Source organism: Polyodon spathula, chromosome 7 (genome assembly GCF_017654505.1).
Source record: "Polyodon spathula isolate WHYD16114869_AA chromosome 7, ASM1765450v1, whole genome shotgun sequence".
Lineage (NCBI taxonomy): Eukaryota > Metazoa > Chordata > Actinopteri > Acipenseriformes > Polyodontidae > Polyodon > Polyodon spathula.
The window spans coordinates 55,044,409-55,058,547 of NC_054540.1; the positions used below are offsets into that span (position 1 = coordinate 55,044,409).

The 14,139-nt window shown below is 44.2% G+C and overlaps 1 protein-coding gene across 5 annotated transcripts in view; it reads right to left on the reverse strand.

Moving 5' to 3' along the window:
- LOC121318846 (disks large homolog 3-like) overlaps nucleotides 1-13,746 on the reverse strand; it is a 64,956-nt gene extending 51,210 nt beyond the window's left edge. For 2 of the 5 annotated variants that reach the window (XM_041255961.1, XM_041255954.1), the window contains exons 1-4: nucleotides 13,496-13,746; nucleotides 11,994-12,125; nucleotides 6,935-7,047; nucleotides 3,865-4,005 (exon numbers count right to left, since the gene is read on the reverse strand). In XM_041255961.1, coding sequence (XP_041111895.1) covers nucleotides 3,865-4,005; nucleotides 6,935-7,047; nucleotides 11,994-12,125; nucleotides 13,496-13,511 — 402 coding nt within the window. In that variant the 5' untranslated portion in view covers nucleotides 13,512-13,746. The remainder of the gene's footprint in view (nucleotides 1-3,864; nucleotides 4,006-6,934; nucleotides 7,048-11,993; nucleotides 12,126-13,495) is intronic. The other 3 variants (XM_041255955.1, XM_041255956.1, XM_041255957.1) reach the window with 3 other exon arrangements.
- Between the last annotated feature and the right edge of the window lie 393 nt (nucleotides 13,747-14,139).

A 14,139-nucleotide genomic window follows, 5' to 3' on the forward strand; every position in this document is an offset into this window, starting at 1 on the left:
CTTTCTGGTTTCCTGTAGAACAACAATGCTGTCTGGAGGTGCTTCTCCGAACTATCTGACATACAGTATATTGCTGGTTTTACAGCAGTAATCATGAACTGCCTCACCTAGACAGACTGTATTATCTAAAAACCTGTTCCAGAGCAGTTGAAATCAGACCATTTCTACTGGGCACGCTCCTGTATAGGCTACATATTTAAACATATTTCCATGCTGGCAGACGCACTCCCAGTGAATTGACACCTTGCAGACAGTGAGCTGTGTAACTCCGGAGCCAGAACCTCCAGCATGTTATTGTGTAAAAGGCTGCAATTATAGAAATTTCTCCAAGCAGCTAAATCTGTCCCAATTTCCCACAATCTCTCACACCCACGCCCCACTAATTAGCGCCTGTGATGGAGGCTGCACAGAGACGCTGTCCCATGCTCTGTGATGGAGGCTGCAGAGACGCTGTCCCATGCTCTGTGATGGAGGATGCAGAGACGCTGTCCCATGCTCTGTGATGGAGGATTCAGAAACGCTGTCCCATGCTCTGTGATGGAGGATGCACAGAGACGCTGTCCCATGCTCTGTGATGGAGGATGCACAGAGACGCTGTCCCATGCTCTGTGATGGAGGATGCAGAGACGCTGTCCCATGCTCTGTGATGGAGGATGCAGAGACGCTGTCCCATGCTCTGTGATGGAGGATTCAGAAACGCTGTCCCATGCTCTGTGATGGAGGATGCACAGAGACGCTGTCCCATGCTCTGTGATGGAGGATGCAGAGACGCTGTCCCATGCTCTGTGATGGAGGATGCAGAGACGCTGTCCCATGCTCTGTGATGGAGGATTCAGAGACGCTGTCCCATGCTCTGTGATGGAGGATGCACAGAGACGCTGTCCCATGCTCTGTGATGGAGGATGCAGAGACGCTGTCCCATGCTCTGTGATGGAGGATGCAGAGACGCTGTCCCATGCTCTGTGATGGAGGATGCAGAGACGCTGTCCCATGCTCTGTGATGGAGGATGCAGAGACGCTGTCCCATGCTCTGTGATGGAGGAGCATGGGACTGTCTGTCTCTGCATACTTGCATTCTTTCTTATTCCTTTAACTACAGCATGGAATCAGGGTGTTATATAAAGAGAAATTCAATCAAGTAAAGAACATTTCGGAGGAAATTAAACAGGTGGCCTTTGACCCCTCTTGACAAATTAAAAGTAGGCAACCCTGTGATTGATTTAGGAAGCAGGGGTGGGGTCTGCAGTAATTCAGACCAGCTCAAGCTCCAGGATCCGCACCTATAAGTCTCACAGCACCCCTGCTTTGCTAACCCTGTTATATAACCCAGGGCTGCCAAACACCACCCTCTTTGACTCCTTCATTTCACAATGTACATTTGTTTTCTGGAATTTCTTTGCATTCTCACAGAGGTTACTTCTGATGCTCTGGTCACATGACAAGACAGATGACCATATAAGGCTACAGGAAGTTCAGTCTGTCTGTGTCATCTGGCTAAGGACAATGATGGCTCTCAATCCTGAGAACACAGGGGGAACTATTCTATTACAAAAGGATTGGGTTTGAAGCACACTTACCTTTTAAAAATACTTAATGCAAAGGCAGCTAATTGAAATAACTGAAAGCAGCCCCTGAGCCCTAACCACTAAATCACACTCCCTCCCAGTACCTCAGCTCTAACCATTAGACCCCACGGCATGCCAGTCCTCCAATCTGCCTCCCATCTCTCAGCACTAACCAGGGGACCACACTGCCTGATACACATTATTTAACAACAAATCGAAAACAAAATAAGAAAAAAAAATAACGTTCCTTCTAACACGAACAAGGACCCCAGCTGCAGTGAAGGCTGGACCTTGAGCGGGACCAGAACCAAGCTGGCGCCGCGTCCCTGAGTGACAACGAGCGTCTGCGATGACGCTGCAGCACTCAGCTCTCAGAGCTGCACAGTCCCGCAGCTGCAATCACAGGGAAAACAAAAGGGCCGGCGCTGCAGCTCCTATTAATAGGATGGGTGGCAGCAAGCAGCTGCTTCGGCAGGCAGCACACAGCCTGCTGACAGAATAATGATAGAGAGACAGAGAGACTGAGACGGGGGAAGGAAAGGATTGGAAAGAAGGATTATGACAGGGGAAAAAGGGAGACTGCAGGGAAACAGAGAGAAGGATGAGAGGAGGCAGAGAAGCCTGTGAAGCAGGGGGAGATGAGAGAATAAATGGGAGCGAGGGAACAGTGTGGAAGTAAATAGAGAGGCACAGGTACTTCGACTGGGATACAGAAAGATAGAGATGTACAGTAAAAGGATTTGCTAGCATAGTTTACTGATGTAGGCAGGGAGATAGTGTCGGTTGTAACACTGTTAAATTTGGCAGTGAACCCCTTCACCTCCAGCCTAATGAGGAGAGACACTCAAACCACAGAGAACAGTGCGAGCCCTCTGAGCATGTGGGGATGCAGGGGGAGGGATGAGGTTTCCATAGCAACCTAAGCCAGGCTGAGGGCGCTCAGTGTCCGTTTCAGTTCTGACTCTCTGCGAGCCTGTCAGCGTGGCTGCTAGGGATCTCCTACACTGAAGAGAGATTTCACTGGGTTACACTGAGAGAGCAGGGCAGCCACAGCACTCCGATCCTGGCAGATCTCTGCAGAGAAGCAGGGTTTCATCTGTTGATGAGAGTGTTGTGCTGGCTGTTTGAGGGCATATTAAAAGGTAATGGCATAGGTTAATGTGTTTAAGGCCTACAGTACCCCTTAATGTTAGCCCCAGTCAGTTAGTCAGACTCCATTAATGAATAAAAGGGCAAGCCTGAAAACAAGATGATTGATCTTTGTAATTTTATCCTGGAGAAATATCTGCCCAGGATTACATTGACACAAACCAAACTGCACCACCAGATGGGTGAACACAGTGCTCCCTAGTGGGGAGTCAGAGAACTGCAGCAGAAACAATACCACCAAAACTTATCCAAATGAAAGCAAAAGGGAAAGACATCAATTCCAGACAATCCTCTGCAGCAGCTATTTCCCCAATACAATACATGTGGCATCTATAATATTGCACAATGGGGGCCCCTGCTGTGTAAGCAGCACTCAGCAGCTGCCCTGTATGGCAACCCAGACAGTTTGTGCCAAGAGCCGAGGGGTTAGAGACCCTTCGCAGGTGTCCGATTCTCAGTTTTCCCAGAGTCTGACCTGCTTGACAAAGCAGTTACACAAGTTGCTGGGTTCAGGAGTCAATAACACTTTTGCTGAGAAGCTGTCCGAGGGCTTTCCTGCTGAGCAACACAGAGCTACTGCAGAACAAACTGCAGAATCAGGCTGACAAGACACCTCATCAATCATCAGAGACAAAGTGAGGAGAGAGAGACAGAGATCCCCTAACTGGAACGGAAATGCTTCATCTCTCTTTCTCTCTCTCTCCATCTGGACAGCAACACCCCTGACACACACAAACTCAGATAATAAAATAAGAGGCATCTATTGCATTGTGAGGTCACTAGTCTACAATATTAGATATGGGGTGGGGGTGGGGGTGAAGGACATCAATCAATCCAGATTGAATGTAATAATTTTGCACCTTGTTTTCCCAGGGTACCACTGCAGTGGCGTTACCCAAGATAAGACTCTGAAGTCTGGAGTTTTCTGATTGATTTCCAATTCCTCTTCTGTAGTTCCACACTAATAAAAGACAAGGCTGGTTTCATATCTGGGATGAAACCTTGCACTACTAAAGACATGAAACTAACTGTAAGAGTATCCAGAGTAAAGAGTGTTAATATGAGCTGGTCTGTCTGTCCCTGGCAGTGTAGCCCGAGCTCCTGCCTTTCTCCAGCGCCCATGAACGGCTACCTCCTGATCCCGACTGACCTTGGGAATCTCCACGTGAGAGTAGGCCACCAGGCCACACACACGCTCCACTTTGTGCGAGGTCCTCCATGTGGTCACCCAAACTCGAGCTGGCTCTTCACCACCCTCCAATCCAGACTCCTGGCAAGCTGGGGCTGTTCTCTGAAACACACAGTACAGCACAATCTATACAATCAAAGCAGAAAAATACAAAGCAATACTGTGCAACTCTCACCAACACACTTTGTGTCTTTAATTCCCGTTCAGTCTCTTATGATGCTGCCGGGGTACTCCAAGGAACCAGTTCCAGGGTTACTTATAATATGCTCACCAATGGGTTTCTTAATGCAGTGCTGTGGCCAGCAGGAGGCACAATGTGCATTAGTCAGTGTTTTATGGGCATCAGGGATTATGTTAGAACAACACAATCTCCTCCTCCTCCCTGATCATCAAGGCCACACAAAAAAACAAACAGCAATTAAAAACCTGGCAAGCGTGAAGAGCTTTGACAAACAGGAATCCGTCTCTGTTACTACAGCTATCTGGCATCGAGGGGCATTGAAACTGAATGGGATTTACTGCTGCTTGATTCAGAAAAGCTCATAATACACCAACCCAATCTGATGTGATTCACTGCTGCAATGGAAGCTGCCTTTCTTTGCCTTTTTGTCTGGAGTTCCTGTTCTTCAACCACAGAGGCCCTGACGGGGGAATGGGGAGAGAGGGTATGCAGAACAGGTCTCTGGCCCCATGTAGATAGTCCCACAGCTTGGGTTTCTAACTATTCCTCATACTCTTGATGGATTTCATTGTCTATTGGGGTACGTTTCTGAGAGCGGGGACAGCACTGAAATAATAATATGGATTTCTGCGAGTTGTGTGTTGAGATCGAGGTAAAGATTTATCCCTTGAGCTGTGCTGTGTTGACTGACAGGGGACAGCAGCCCGGTGCTATTAAATATTGAACACTTTTGAGCCCATTAAGATAAATCAGTTCTGCATTGAGTGGTCTGTGTAAGTAATCTAGTCTTCTCTTCGTCCCTGACCTGTGACTATCTGTGAACCACTGCTAACACCCGGGTAAAACTGTCTTTAGTGGGAAGGAGAGTGGCTCGCAACTGCAGAAAAATGAACAGGAAGATTATCCTAACCATCAGCTATTGCGTCAGCAGAGACGATCCTTCATGAAAAGAGTATAAACACAGGGAATTTGTCTGTCACATGGAATGCTTGCAGCGACAGAGCTAGGTGGTGCAGTGGTCTAATTTTCTTGTCACTCATGTCTTTCACCTCTGGAGTCCTGGATTCTCACTCAGGTAACAAATGGCATGAGTTTAGTGGGGGAACATTACAGAGCCAATAAGGTCACAGTCAGGCCTGGACTGAGGTGTGCTTGTGAAGGTGTTGGATGAAGCCAGACAATGCATACCTTTTGAGGGGCCTAAGACAGGGAGAGGAGGAGAGACATCATAGAGTCTCCAGCCATCTCTCTTGCCTACCAACGCAGCTGCTCCAGGGCCAGCAGCAGATCTGCCTGTTTCCACTGAACTACGGCACAGGCAGCCTTTGAACCACATTGATGCAGATTGATCATTCTCCTGAGCCAGCCATCCAGCCTGCCAGCCCATCTCTCCGTGTTTATTCAGCTCTCTGAGCTCTGAGAGACCGCAATCACTCATGGAGGCCTGTGTCAAGAATGAAGCACCAACCAAACTGCTTGGCAGAAGTCCAAGAAGGGCAATTAGGCAACCGAGACGTTCTTACCGTTGCGCCAGCTCATGATATTAAAAAGCTTTACTGTGGACCTTAACACGGCAGAAACTCGTCTTCCTTTTATCAGGGCTTGATCTGTCTCGCTGCCTTTTCATTATGACCTGCGCTCGGCCTGACGGTTACCCTGAGCGACAGCTGTGCCAGGTCTGTGCCAACACTTATTCAGGGCAGGACACTGCCAGATGCCCCACTACAAAGATAAACCAACTCAGTTTACAATGAGTGTCCCGCATCCATGAGCTTCAGTTTAATTCAATGTTAAGCCACTCTCTGAACATTTAAACTAAACTCATTAGCCCAGTACAACATTAATTTGCTTCATAATGGCCTGTGCAGTTCGTTTGAGTGTATTATATATCACTTACTGCTGGGGAAGTTCTTTAAGAGGGTCAGAGACCAAGACGATGTTTGTGTGGTAGAGTGCCAGGCTCCATCAGCTATCCTAGACGTGGTGGCATTAGCTGCTGCTAGCTGTGCCAGCGTATGAGGTCACTTCCAATGCAACACTGATGCAAACTTCATTATATTGACCGGTATCATCAGGAAATCAGTGAAGCTGATAATATTTTAAAAAGTGACGTTTTATATATATATTAATCACATGGAAGCAAGACCCCATTTGTGAAAACTTGTAGGGGATGGAATATTAGCCAGCAGCAATCTCAACAGACCTTGCTCTCAGTCCAGTCCTATTCAGTCATTAGTTCCCTCTTTTTCTGCTGCTCTGCGCCAAATGATAGAACGCGCAGGCTCATTCGATTGAATTCCAATCCTATACTCTGGTGACTGCATGCCTGGAATCATAATGAGCCCTTTGCTGGACGCTTTCACAGAATGTGCTCTGAGCAGCGCTGGCAAAGCAGATTTGTTAGATACATTTAGCTTTCTTAAGCAGGGCCTCTGCAGAGTGAGCCATCCCAACTCAGGGTGAGAGCCCGGATCATCACGGCCAGCTATCTGCATTAAACAGGCAGGGATTGAAACTGGTATTAACCTGGGATCTAATCTGGGGCTTCAGGATCATCCTTGTTGAGGTTTATCATTTAGATCACAAGGAACAAGCAGTCCGATGAATCAGGCTGGTGGTAAATCTGCTGATTTTATCCAATGTCCCTTCCAATATCATACATTCAGATGAGGCACTGTACTAGAAAAACACAGACATGTGATCAGGCCAGAGCTCAAATTCCAGCTTATTTTAATAACCCCAGACCTAGCGCTGGTCCACTGTACCAGTACCTGAGCTGGTGTGAGGGGTGTTCCTATCTAAACCTGTGCAGACACTAAAGAGGCTGCAGAGCTTCAACCAATATCATACCTCCCAGGTTTCATCTCCCCCTCCTGATCCTCCTGTCCGCTCCCCAGTTTCAGGCTCCTGGTCCCCTGTGCGGCTGTTCAGCCTCAGTGTGACCTCATAGCATTCCTGGATATCTGGAGAGAGAGAGTGAAGCTCAACTTTTTTTAGATCAGGCACCAAATTTCCAAGTTTTTTTTTTTTTTTTTTAAACTCGCTGGTCTGAATGCATTGTTCATCTTGTATTATTCCGAAGTATCAATGTTGTTATTCTTTGTGACACGGAGTGTTGGGGAAGGTTTCTAGTGCCATCTGTGTTCTGTAAAAAGCCTCAGAAATAAACTATAAAATAATCTTACAAAGATTTCAAAACACCCCAGAACTGTGCTTCCCTGGGTATCAGGAATTAGACAAGGCAAAGAGAATACAAACAAAGAACTGACTCCTAGCGAGAATGATGCAACCTCTATTATTGGATTTAATACTGCAATACAGAACTGCTATTTATTTGGCTGATCTAACCCTTATAAATACTCAGTGTATTACATTGTATTATATAAGGGAGCTGTAACATTTGATACAGTCCCTGGCTTCCTGTGTTCGATGTGTTGAATGTGCATCTCACTGCACAGATTCATGAGTCACCATTTGTAATATTAATTAAACCCAAAATAATCCCAGTTCTGGAGGTACTAAATAACGCAAACCACAACTAGGAATACTGGGAACAAAGTAATTCCAGCCTCACTCATATTTGAACTCCACGCTGTGAAACACAAAGCTGGTCTGGCAATTGATGCCATGTCTCCTGGGGATTGACAGGGGGTTAAAACCTACTGGATAGCACTGGAGGAGCCCAGGATAGTCTGTATTGCAACACACCAGGACAGAAGAGCACTTCACTGAATCAGTATGCTCTGTACATTTGGGCTGAAAGAACAATGGCAATATATATATATATATATATATATATATATATATATATATATATATATATATATATATATATATTAACCCACAGCTTTGAACTGTAGGAGCTGTAGTTCTGAACTAGCACTGTTTCCCAGTAGAGATGGATCATCATGACTCTAGGCTCATCACATCTTATGTTTTCTGTTCTCTTGCTCCATCTGCAGGTCAGAATTGCAGATTCTATTTATATTTTGCACCACAGATGGTCCTTCCTGAGTCCTTCCTGAAACTCCATTTTCAAAAATAAATCAAAATACATTAAAATTAAAATCAGGACGCCAGGTGAAGCGAGGTCTCTCCATTAAAAAGATAGTTAAGATATATTTTGCCTGGATATTGAATAAGCAATGCATTGAGAGGAGAGGACCCTGTGCTAATCCCATTGCTGCAGCATGGCAGGACAGTGACTCATCCTGCTGTGTGTGTGTGTGTGTGTGTGTGTGTGTGTGTGTGTGTGTGTGTGTGTGTGTGCGTGAGCATGAGCGTACAGTGTACGTGTGTATGTGCGTGTGTGTGGGGGGGTAACAATATGCTCCTTACGAGATCCATCTGCCCCCTAAACACATACCAGCACCCCCACACTATTACAGACTTTATTTATGCAAGACAATAAAAATAAATGCAACAAGATCATATGATTTCAACAGACGTACCAGTAGGACAAAGCCCATTGAAATACAGCATAGAAAGTTAAGGTCAAGAGTCTTTTAAAAGCTCGAAACAAACCCCTTTCTAATCTCAAGCATATTTAAAAACATACCAGACCACAGTAACCTGTTAAAAAATTCCTAAACTGTGACGGTGAAAAAAAAGCAAAAGATGGCCTGCCAAACATATCTACCCAGGGAATTCACTTATCAAACTTACTTTGCTTAAAAGTACTGTAGTTTTACTTAACCAACCTTAAAAACAGTCTTATTACTGAAGCTGGTTTCTACAGTCCTGAGCCTGTGTGTCATTCCCTTATTCCAGGGGCTTGATGACTGGCTCAGAATCTGACAGTTTTATTTGACTGGCCTCCTAACTTGCTGACTGTTACCTCACTAGTTCCAGCTGAGCAAAACTTTCCGTTCTCAGGGCAGTGTGTCAGTGTGAGGGTGAAAGCAGCACAGAATGATCTCATTTCACCAGGCAGAGGGTCCGTCTTTCATTGTGACACTGCTAATATCTTCATTCATCTAATCTCCTCTGTGTGTGTTGATGCTAACACAAACACACTAAAGATCTCACTATCACAGTCACAAATGAATGGGGTCTATGTACATGGAAATGTTAAGGTTATTTATAGAAAATGTGCTTAAGACAACTTAGCTCCAACAGAAGCACTGATGTGACACTTATGTAGTACTGCTTTGGGTGTGTTAACTGTTTGATCGTTTTTTTGTAACACTGACTTACAGACATTTGGGTTTCTACCACAAGTTGTGTAAATATGTGGTTCGTTTTGAATAAAAGATACAGCTGTGTTGTGAAAACAATGGTCTCTCATTCGATACAGGATACGGATTGTTATACACTATTAGCCCTAGACTGCATAGACAGACATAGATAGATAGACAGACACACATACAGAAAAGAAAGACATAGATTCATAGATCAGTAAATAATGAATGAATGAACGAATGTGAACTGCTTGTGAACTCTCTGTCTGTTTAGTTAAGAGGGAGGACCAGGGTGTTGTTTTAGCCCACTGAAGCACTCAGCCGCCCCCAAGCAAGTGTGAACAAAAGGATGAGTCTGCGATGAAGGAGACCTTTGCTCCATATTACTCAATCATGCATGCTGTGTTTCAGAGTCCAGCCTGACTGGCCCTGTGCCCTCATCTCTGTGGGACTGAGACTCCCACTGGAGACAGGACAGTCCAGCTGCACTGGGAAGACAGAGGAATCAGCACCACAAAGGTGATGTGACACTGTTAAAGACTGTCTCTCAACTGTACTGCGACTGTGAAAAACAGCACCACCAACGCTATAAGAGGGCAATCAGGTAGAAGCAATCCTGGGAGAGGTGCTGCAGCAGCTCCTCTCCAGTAGAATTCCCCGCACGCATTCCTGAACTGACATCCACACTGTCTGTGCAATGCTGGGAATGGAATTTTCCAGTCACCTTTCACCAGTTCAACACACGACACACAGCAAGCAAGGCCACACACACACACACACACAGACACAAACACACACAAACACACACACACAGACACACACACACACACACATCGCACTGGCAAACAACTAGTCTTAAATTCCAATTAAATTCCACACAGAAATCCCCTTTTTTTTCCCACTGGCGGGAGCGATTCACTGCATTGTGATTCAAGGCATCACAGCACAACGATATTGTAGCATAATAAACTCGAACTAGAAGCACAATAACAGACTCCCCTGAAAACAGGAGGTCTCCAATCTGCTGAGGCCAGTGGAACTCAGGCAGCAATACCAATGAAGACCTCCCTCCACCTACACAAAGACCAGCTCGAGGTTACATAGAGAGGGGGAGCCACAAGGACAGGAATGCACTGCTAAATCTGGGAACACTTAGAAAATAAGGGTCTGTTATGACATGGTGGTAGCCCTGATAGGAATACCTGCAGTATCCAACACTGTTAGTCAGCCTGGTCTACAATACACTTTTTATTAGTTATTGATTAAAAAGCCATTCTTAAAAAGCTAGCTACTCTGATCAAAATGAATTTTCTAAACCAGTACATCAGCTTTATGAACATTGTTTGCTTACTATAAACACACAGTTTACATCTTAATTAGGGCTGTACTGAAAGAACTGCATTTCTCTTTTTGATTTCTTTGCTGTGGTTACAGCATTTGGCCACCTGGTAGCACTGCATACAATGAAATGTGTAAATGTGTTTTTTTTTTTTTTTTACTCTAGTGTGTAAAATTACTTTTTTTCTCCAAAATTTTTAAAGTTTAGACAACTAGAAATAAACACCCCTTATATTTAATTATTGGTCTTCAAGACACAGTCAGGTTGTTTATTATAATTTCATAACTTGTAAGATGCTTTTTTCCCCCTAAATATGGTTTATAATGTGCTGGGTCATTCTTGAGCTATTCCAATTGTATTTATAATAGTTGGGCTTTTAAAAACATCGATCTTGTTTAAAAAAAAACGAATTCCACTTTATTATGGGTGGGTTGTTTCATGGAAACACATAAGTACCCCACTGAATACTATAGAAAACTATACATTACTCTTGTCTAGTTGATAGATCAGGGCTCGGTTTCTACATATCAGGAAGAAGCCCATAAAACTGTGTTTCAATGCATGATTACTGCTGCACACCGGCTGCTGAATTATCTGCAGGGAAGCGAATCAGTAATCATTTATTAGGCATTAATAATGCATGAGCAAGACAGTTTCACTTATCAGTGTTTTATTTATTACAGCCCCATTAAAACAGGCACTGATATGGTTATTACCCGAACGGATGACAATGAAGCCTTATGAATATTTTGGATAACTAATGGATAACGGGGGTTTGTATCAAGTGTGTTCGTTCTTTGTGAAGAACCCTTTTATCTAAAGAACCGCTGAGAACGTTACTTTTGCTGGGCTTTGCAGATTTTGAAATAAGCTCAAAGTTCTCTTTCTAAAAGTTTCTCACATTAAAAGCGCAACGAAGTGCAATAAAGCTGACGAACGCATGGTAAAGCACTGAGCAGCCTGGAGAGGTAGGTAGGTAAAGCATATTTCAAGACATGGCAAACCATAGCAACCTGTCTTAAATGCATAGTACAACAATGGGAAATCATGGCAAAGCTGCTAAATTACCATGCAGAATTACTGTGGTCAACGTTTATTAGGGTCCCCCACAACATACTTGCACAATAGTTAACATGTTTGTCACCCCCAAGTTGCAGAACAGCTACAGCCAAGGTGGACACTGCCTTACTACAAACTTCCAGTTGTTAACAGGTCTGCTTAAACATGCACAGTGCATACACTTTAAAAAGCAAGCACAAGATCAAGCCTTGACTATTTATTTTGGGGGTGTGAATTCAGGTTTTCAGCTTCTTATTCAGGCCCCCCCCCCCAGATGTGAGTCAATGTAATATGAAAGACAGCAGTGCACACATGGGGGGCGCTGTCTTACCCAGCAAGGCACGGAAGAGCTGGCTCCCAAAGACGCTGGACACTTTGGCCACGTTTGCTTTCAAGGTCTGCTCCTCTGGGCTGGTCAGGCTGGGCTGGTACTGACCCAGCAAATCCACTGCCCTCTGCGTGTCTGGAGAGGGATCGCAAAGAAAGCTGTGTGAAACCTACAGGAAACTTTGAAATCTCAGCTTTAAAAAAACAAAAAACAAAAAAACAAATAACGAAACAAAACAACCGCTGTGCCAAAGATAACTGAGGTTTTAAAGCAAGGGCCCTTCGTGCTCTGTGATCGTGCCTGTCTGTCTGTCTGTCTGTCTGTCACATGATGCCTGGAGTTTGCATCAATCTTCACCAAACTTGTTTCATACACGCCTAGCCCCCTAAAGACTTTCTGAATTCCATTTGGCAATAGCCTGGTGCAATGTCATGCATTGTTAGAAGCAGTTCAGGAATTGCACATTGTTTTCTTAGTTTCTGTTATTTTTTATTATCTGCAACACCTTAATTACAATAGATTCCTAAGGTTAGCCAAGTGGACAAGTGTTTCAGGTAGCGCCACCCCCAGTGTGAAGACAGGTGAGGGGCAGGGGTTTATACAGACACTGGATAGGTCACAGGCCTTCGATGCTTTGACTTTGTTTGAAGGGGGCAAGCAAGTTGAATCTGAACAAGGGTCTCTCTCTGATAAACACTGAACTTGACTGGAAACACGTTTCTGGAGAAAGTGAAATACTGTATTAGGAAGAAAGAGAAAACACAAAACACCCTTTGTCGTTTTTTTTTTTTTTTTTTTTTTTTTTGTTTTGGCGAGTGGGGGATTCATCATATTGGTAAAATCGAGTACATGGAGTTATTTCTATCAATCACTGGGTACTTTTCTCTTGGAATCTAGTCATTACCTCGGTGTTATCCGGACTCGTTATATAGCCTCACCCGTCACTAGCACCACTCAGGTGTACTCCCAGGCAAAGTCCGCTCGCTGTGCTGCAGCTCTCTACTCAAACCCCTCCCGCGTTTGTCAATTACGTTTACACTTCGTGGCTAGTTTCCAGACTCTCCGACAGGCAACGTGTTATTAAAGCCTTCCAAGAAAAAAAAAAAAAACAAGACTTCCTGTTTCCCTAGGGGATTTCGAACAGAAAATGTGTCTTACAAAACATGATAGCGAAATAACCGAAAGCTATCCGAAGTCTTGTGCTTAATCGAGTATTTGTCTTAACTAACAGCAAGCACCTTTCATTCTCGAACTTCAATCGCTTTAGAGAAACAGATGCCTCTCAAGCCCAGGATGCGATCAGATTTAATTGAAAACGACCCTTATTTGCTCGGAACTTTCGTGTTGACAAAATAAACTAGAACCTCCACAATAGTCTTGTGACAAATAGATTACAGTAAATAGCATATTAGTCGATAACAACTAGGCAAGTTCGCGACTATAACAAGCCATGCAGTATTGATAAAGGCATTGGTAAATGAACAACACGTCTCATATGCACTTACCGTATTTATGAACCATTGTAGTCTGGTTTGAAGAACTATCTTACTCCCCACGCGTTGTCCGTTCCAACATGCCTTTATCAAACTATATATTTTTATCATGTATAATTTTTATAAGAAAACAGAATCCTTTACATAATACCAAACGTTCTAAAAGTTTATAGTCTACGTTATTTTCATTAACGGATCCGCTCCCAGTCTGTGGAGAGTGAAGCAGCTCAGTGATTTAATATCGCTCCATTATGTGTTTTTGTGTCTGCGTCGTCCCTCCTCCTGCAGTAAGACTCTTTATGATTATCCTGAAACGGGATGTCTGTATCAGCTTGCGGGAACAGAGAGGATGGGTAGTTCCACCAGTCTCCTGCACACGCACCCTGCAGTACCTTACAGTGACCACGTGGCCTCGAAAGCAGCACATACCCGTGAAAAAGTTACCTGCCATTCACAAATCCCATTGCCTTACCAGAAATGGAGACCCAGGCGCTAAAGTTAAAACACCTTTAACCTTTAACAAAGGGAAATCGATGGGTCTAGTTGGAGTTTTGGTACACCAAATTATTGAAAGAAGTAAACTATTTTCAGTTAAAAAATATTAATAATAAATAAATCAATCTAGGCTACTTTAATTTTGTTTACAACATTTCCTG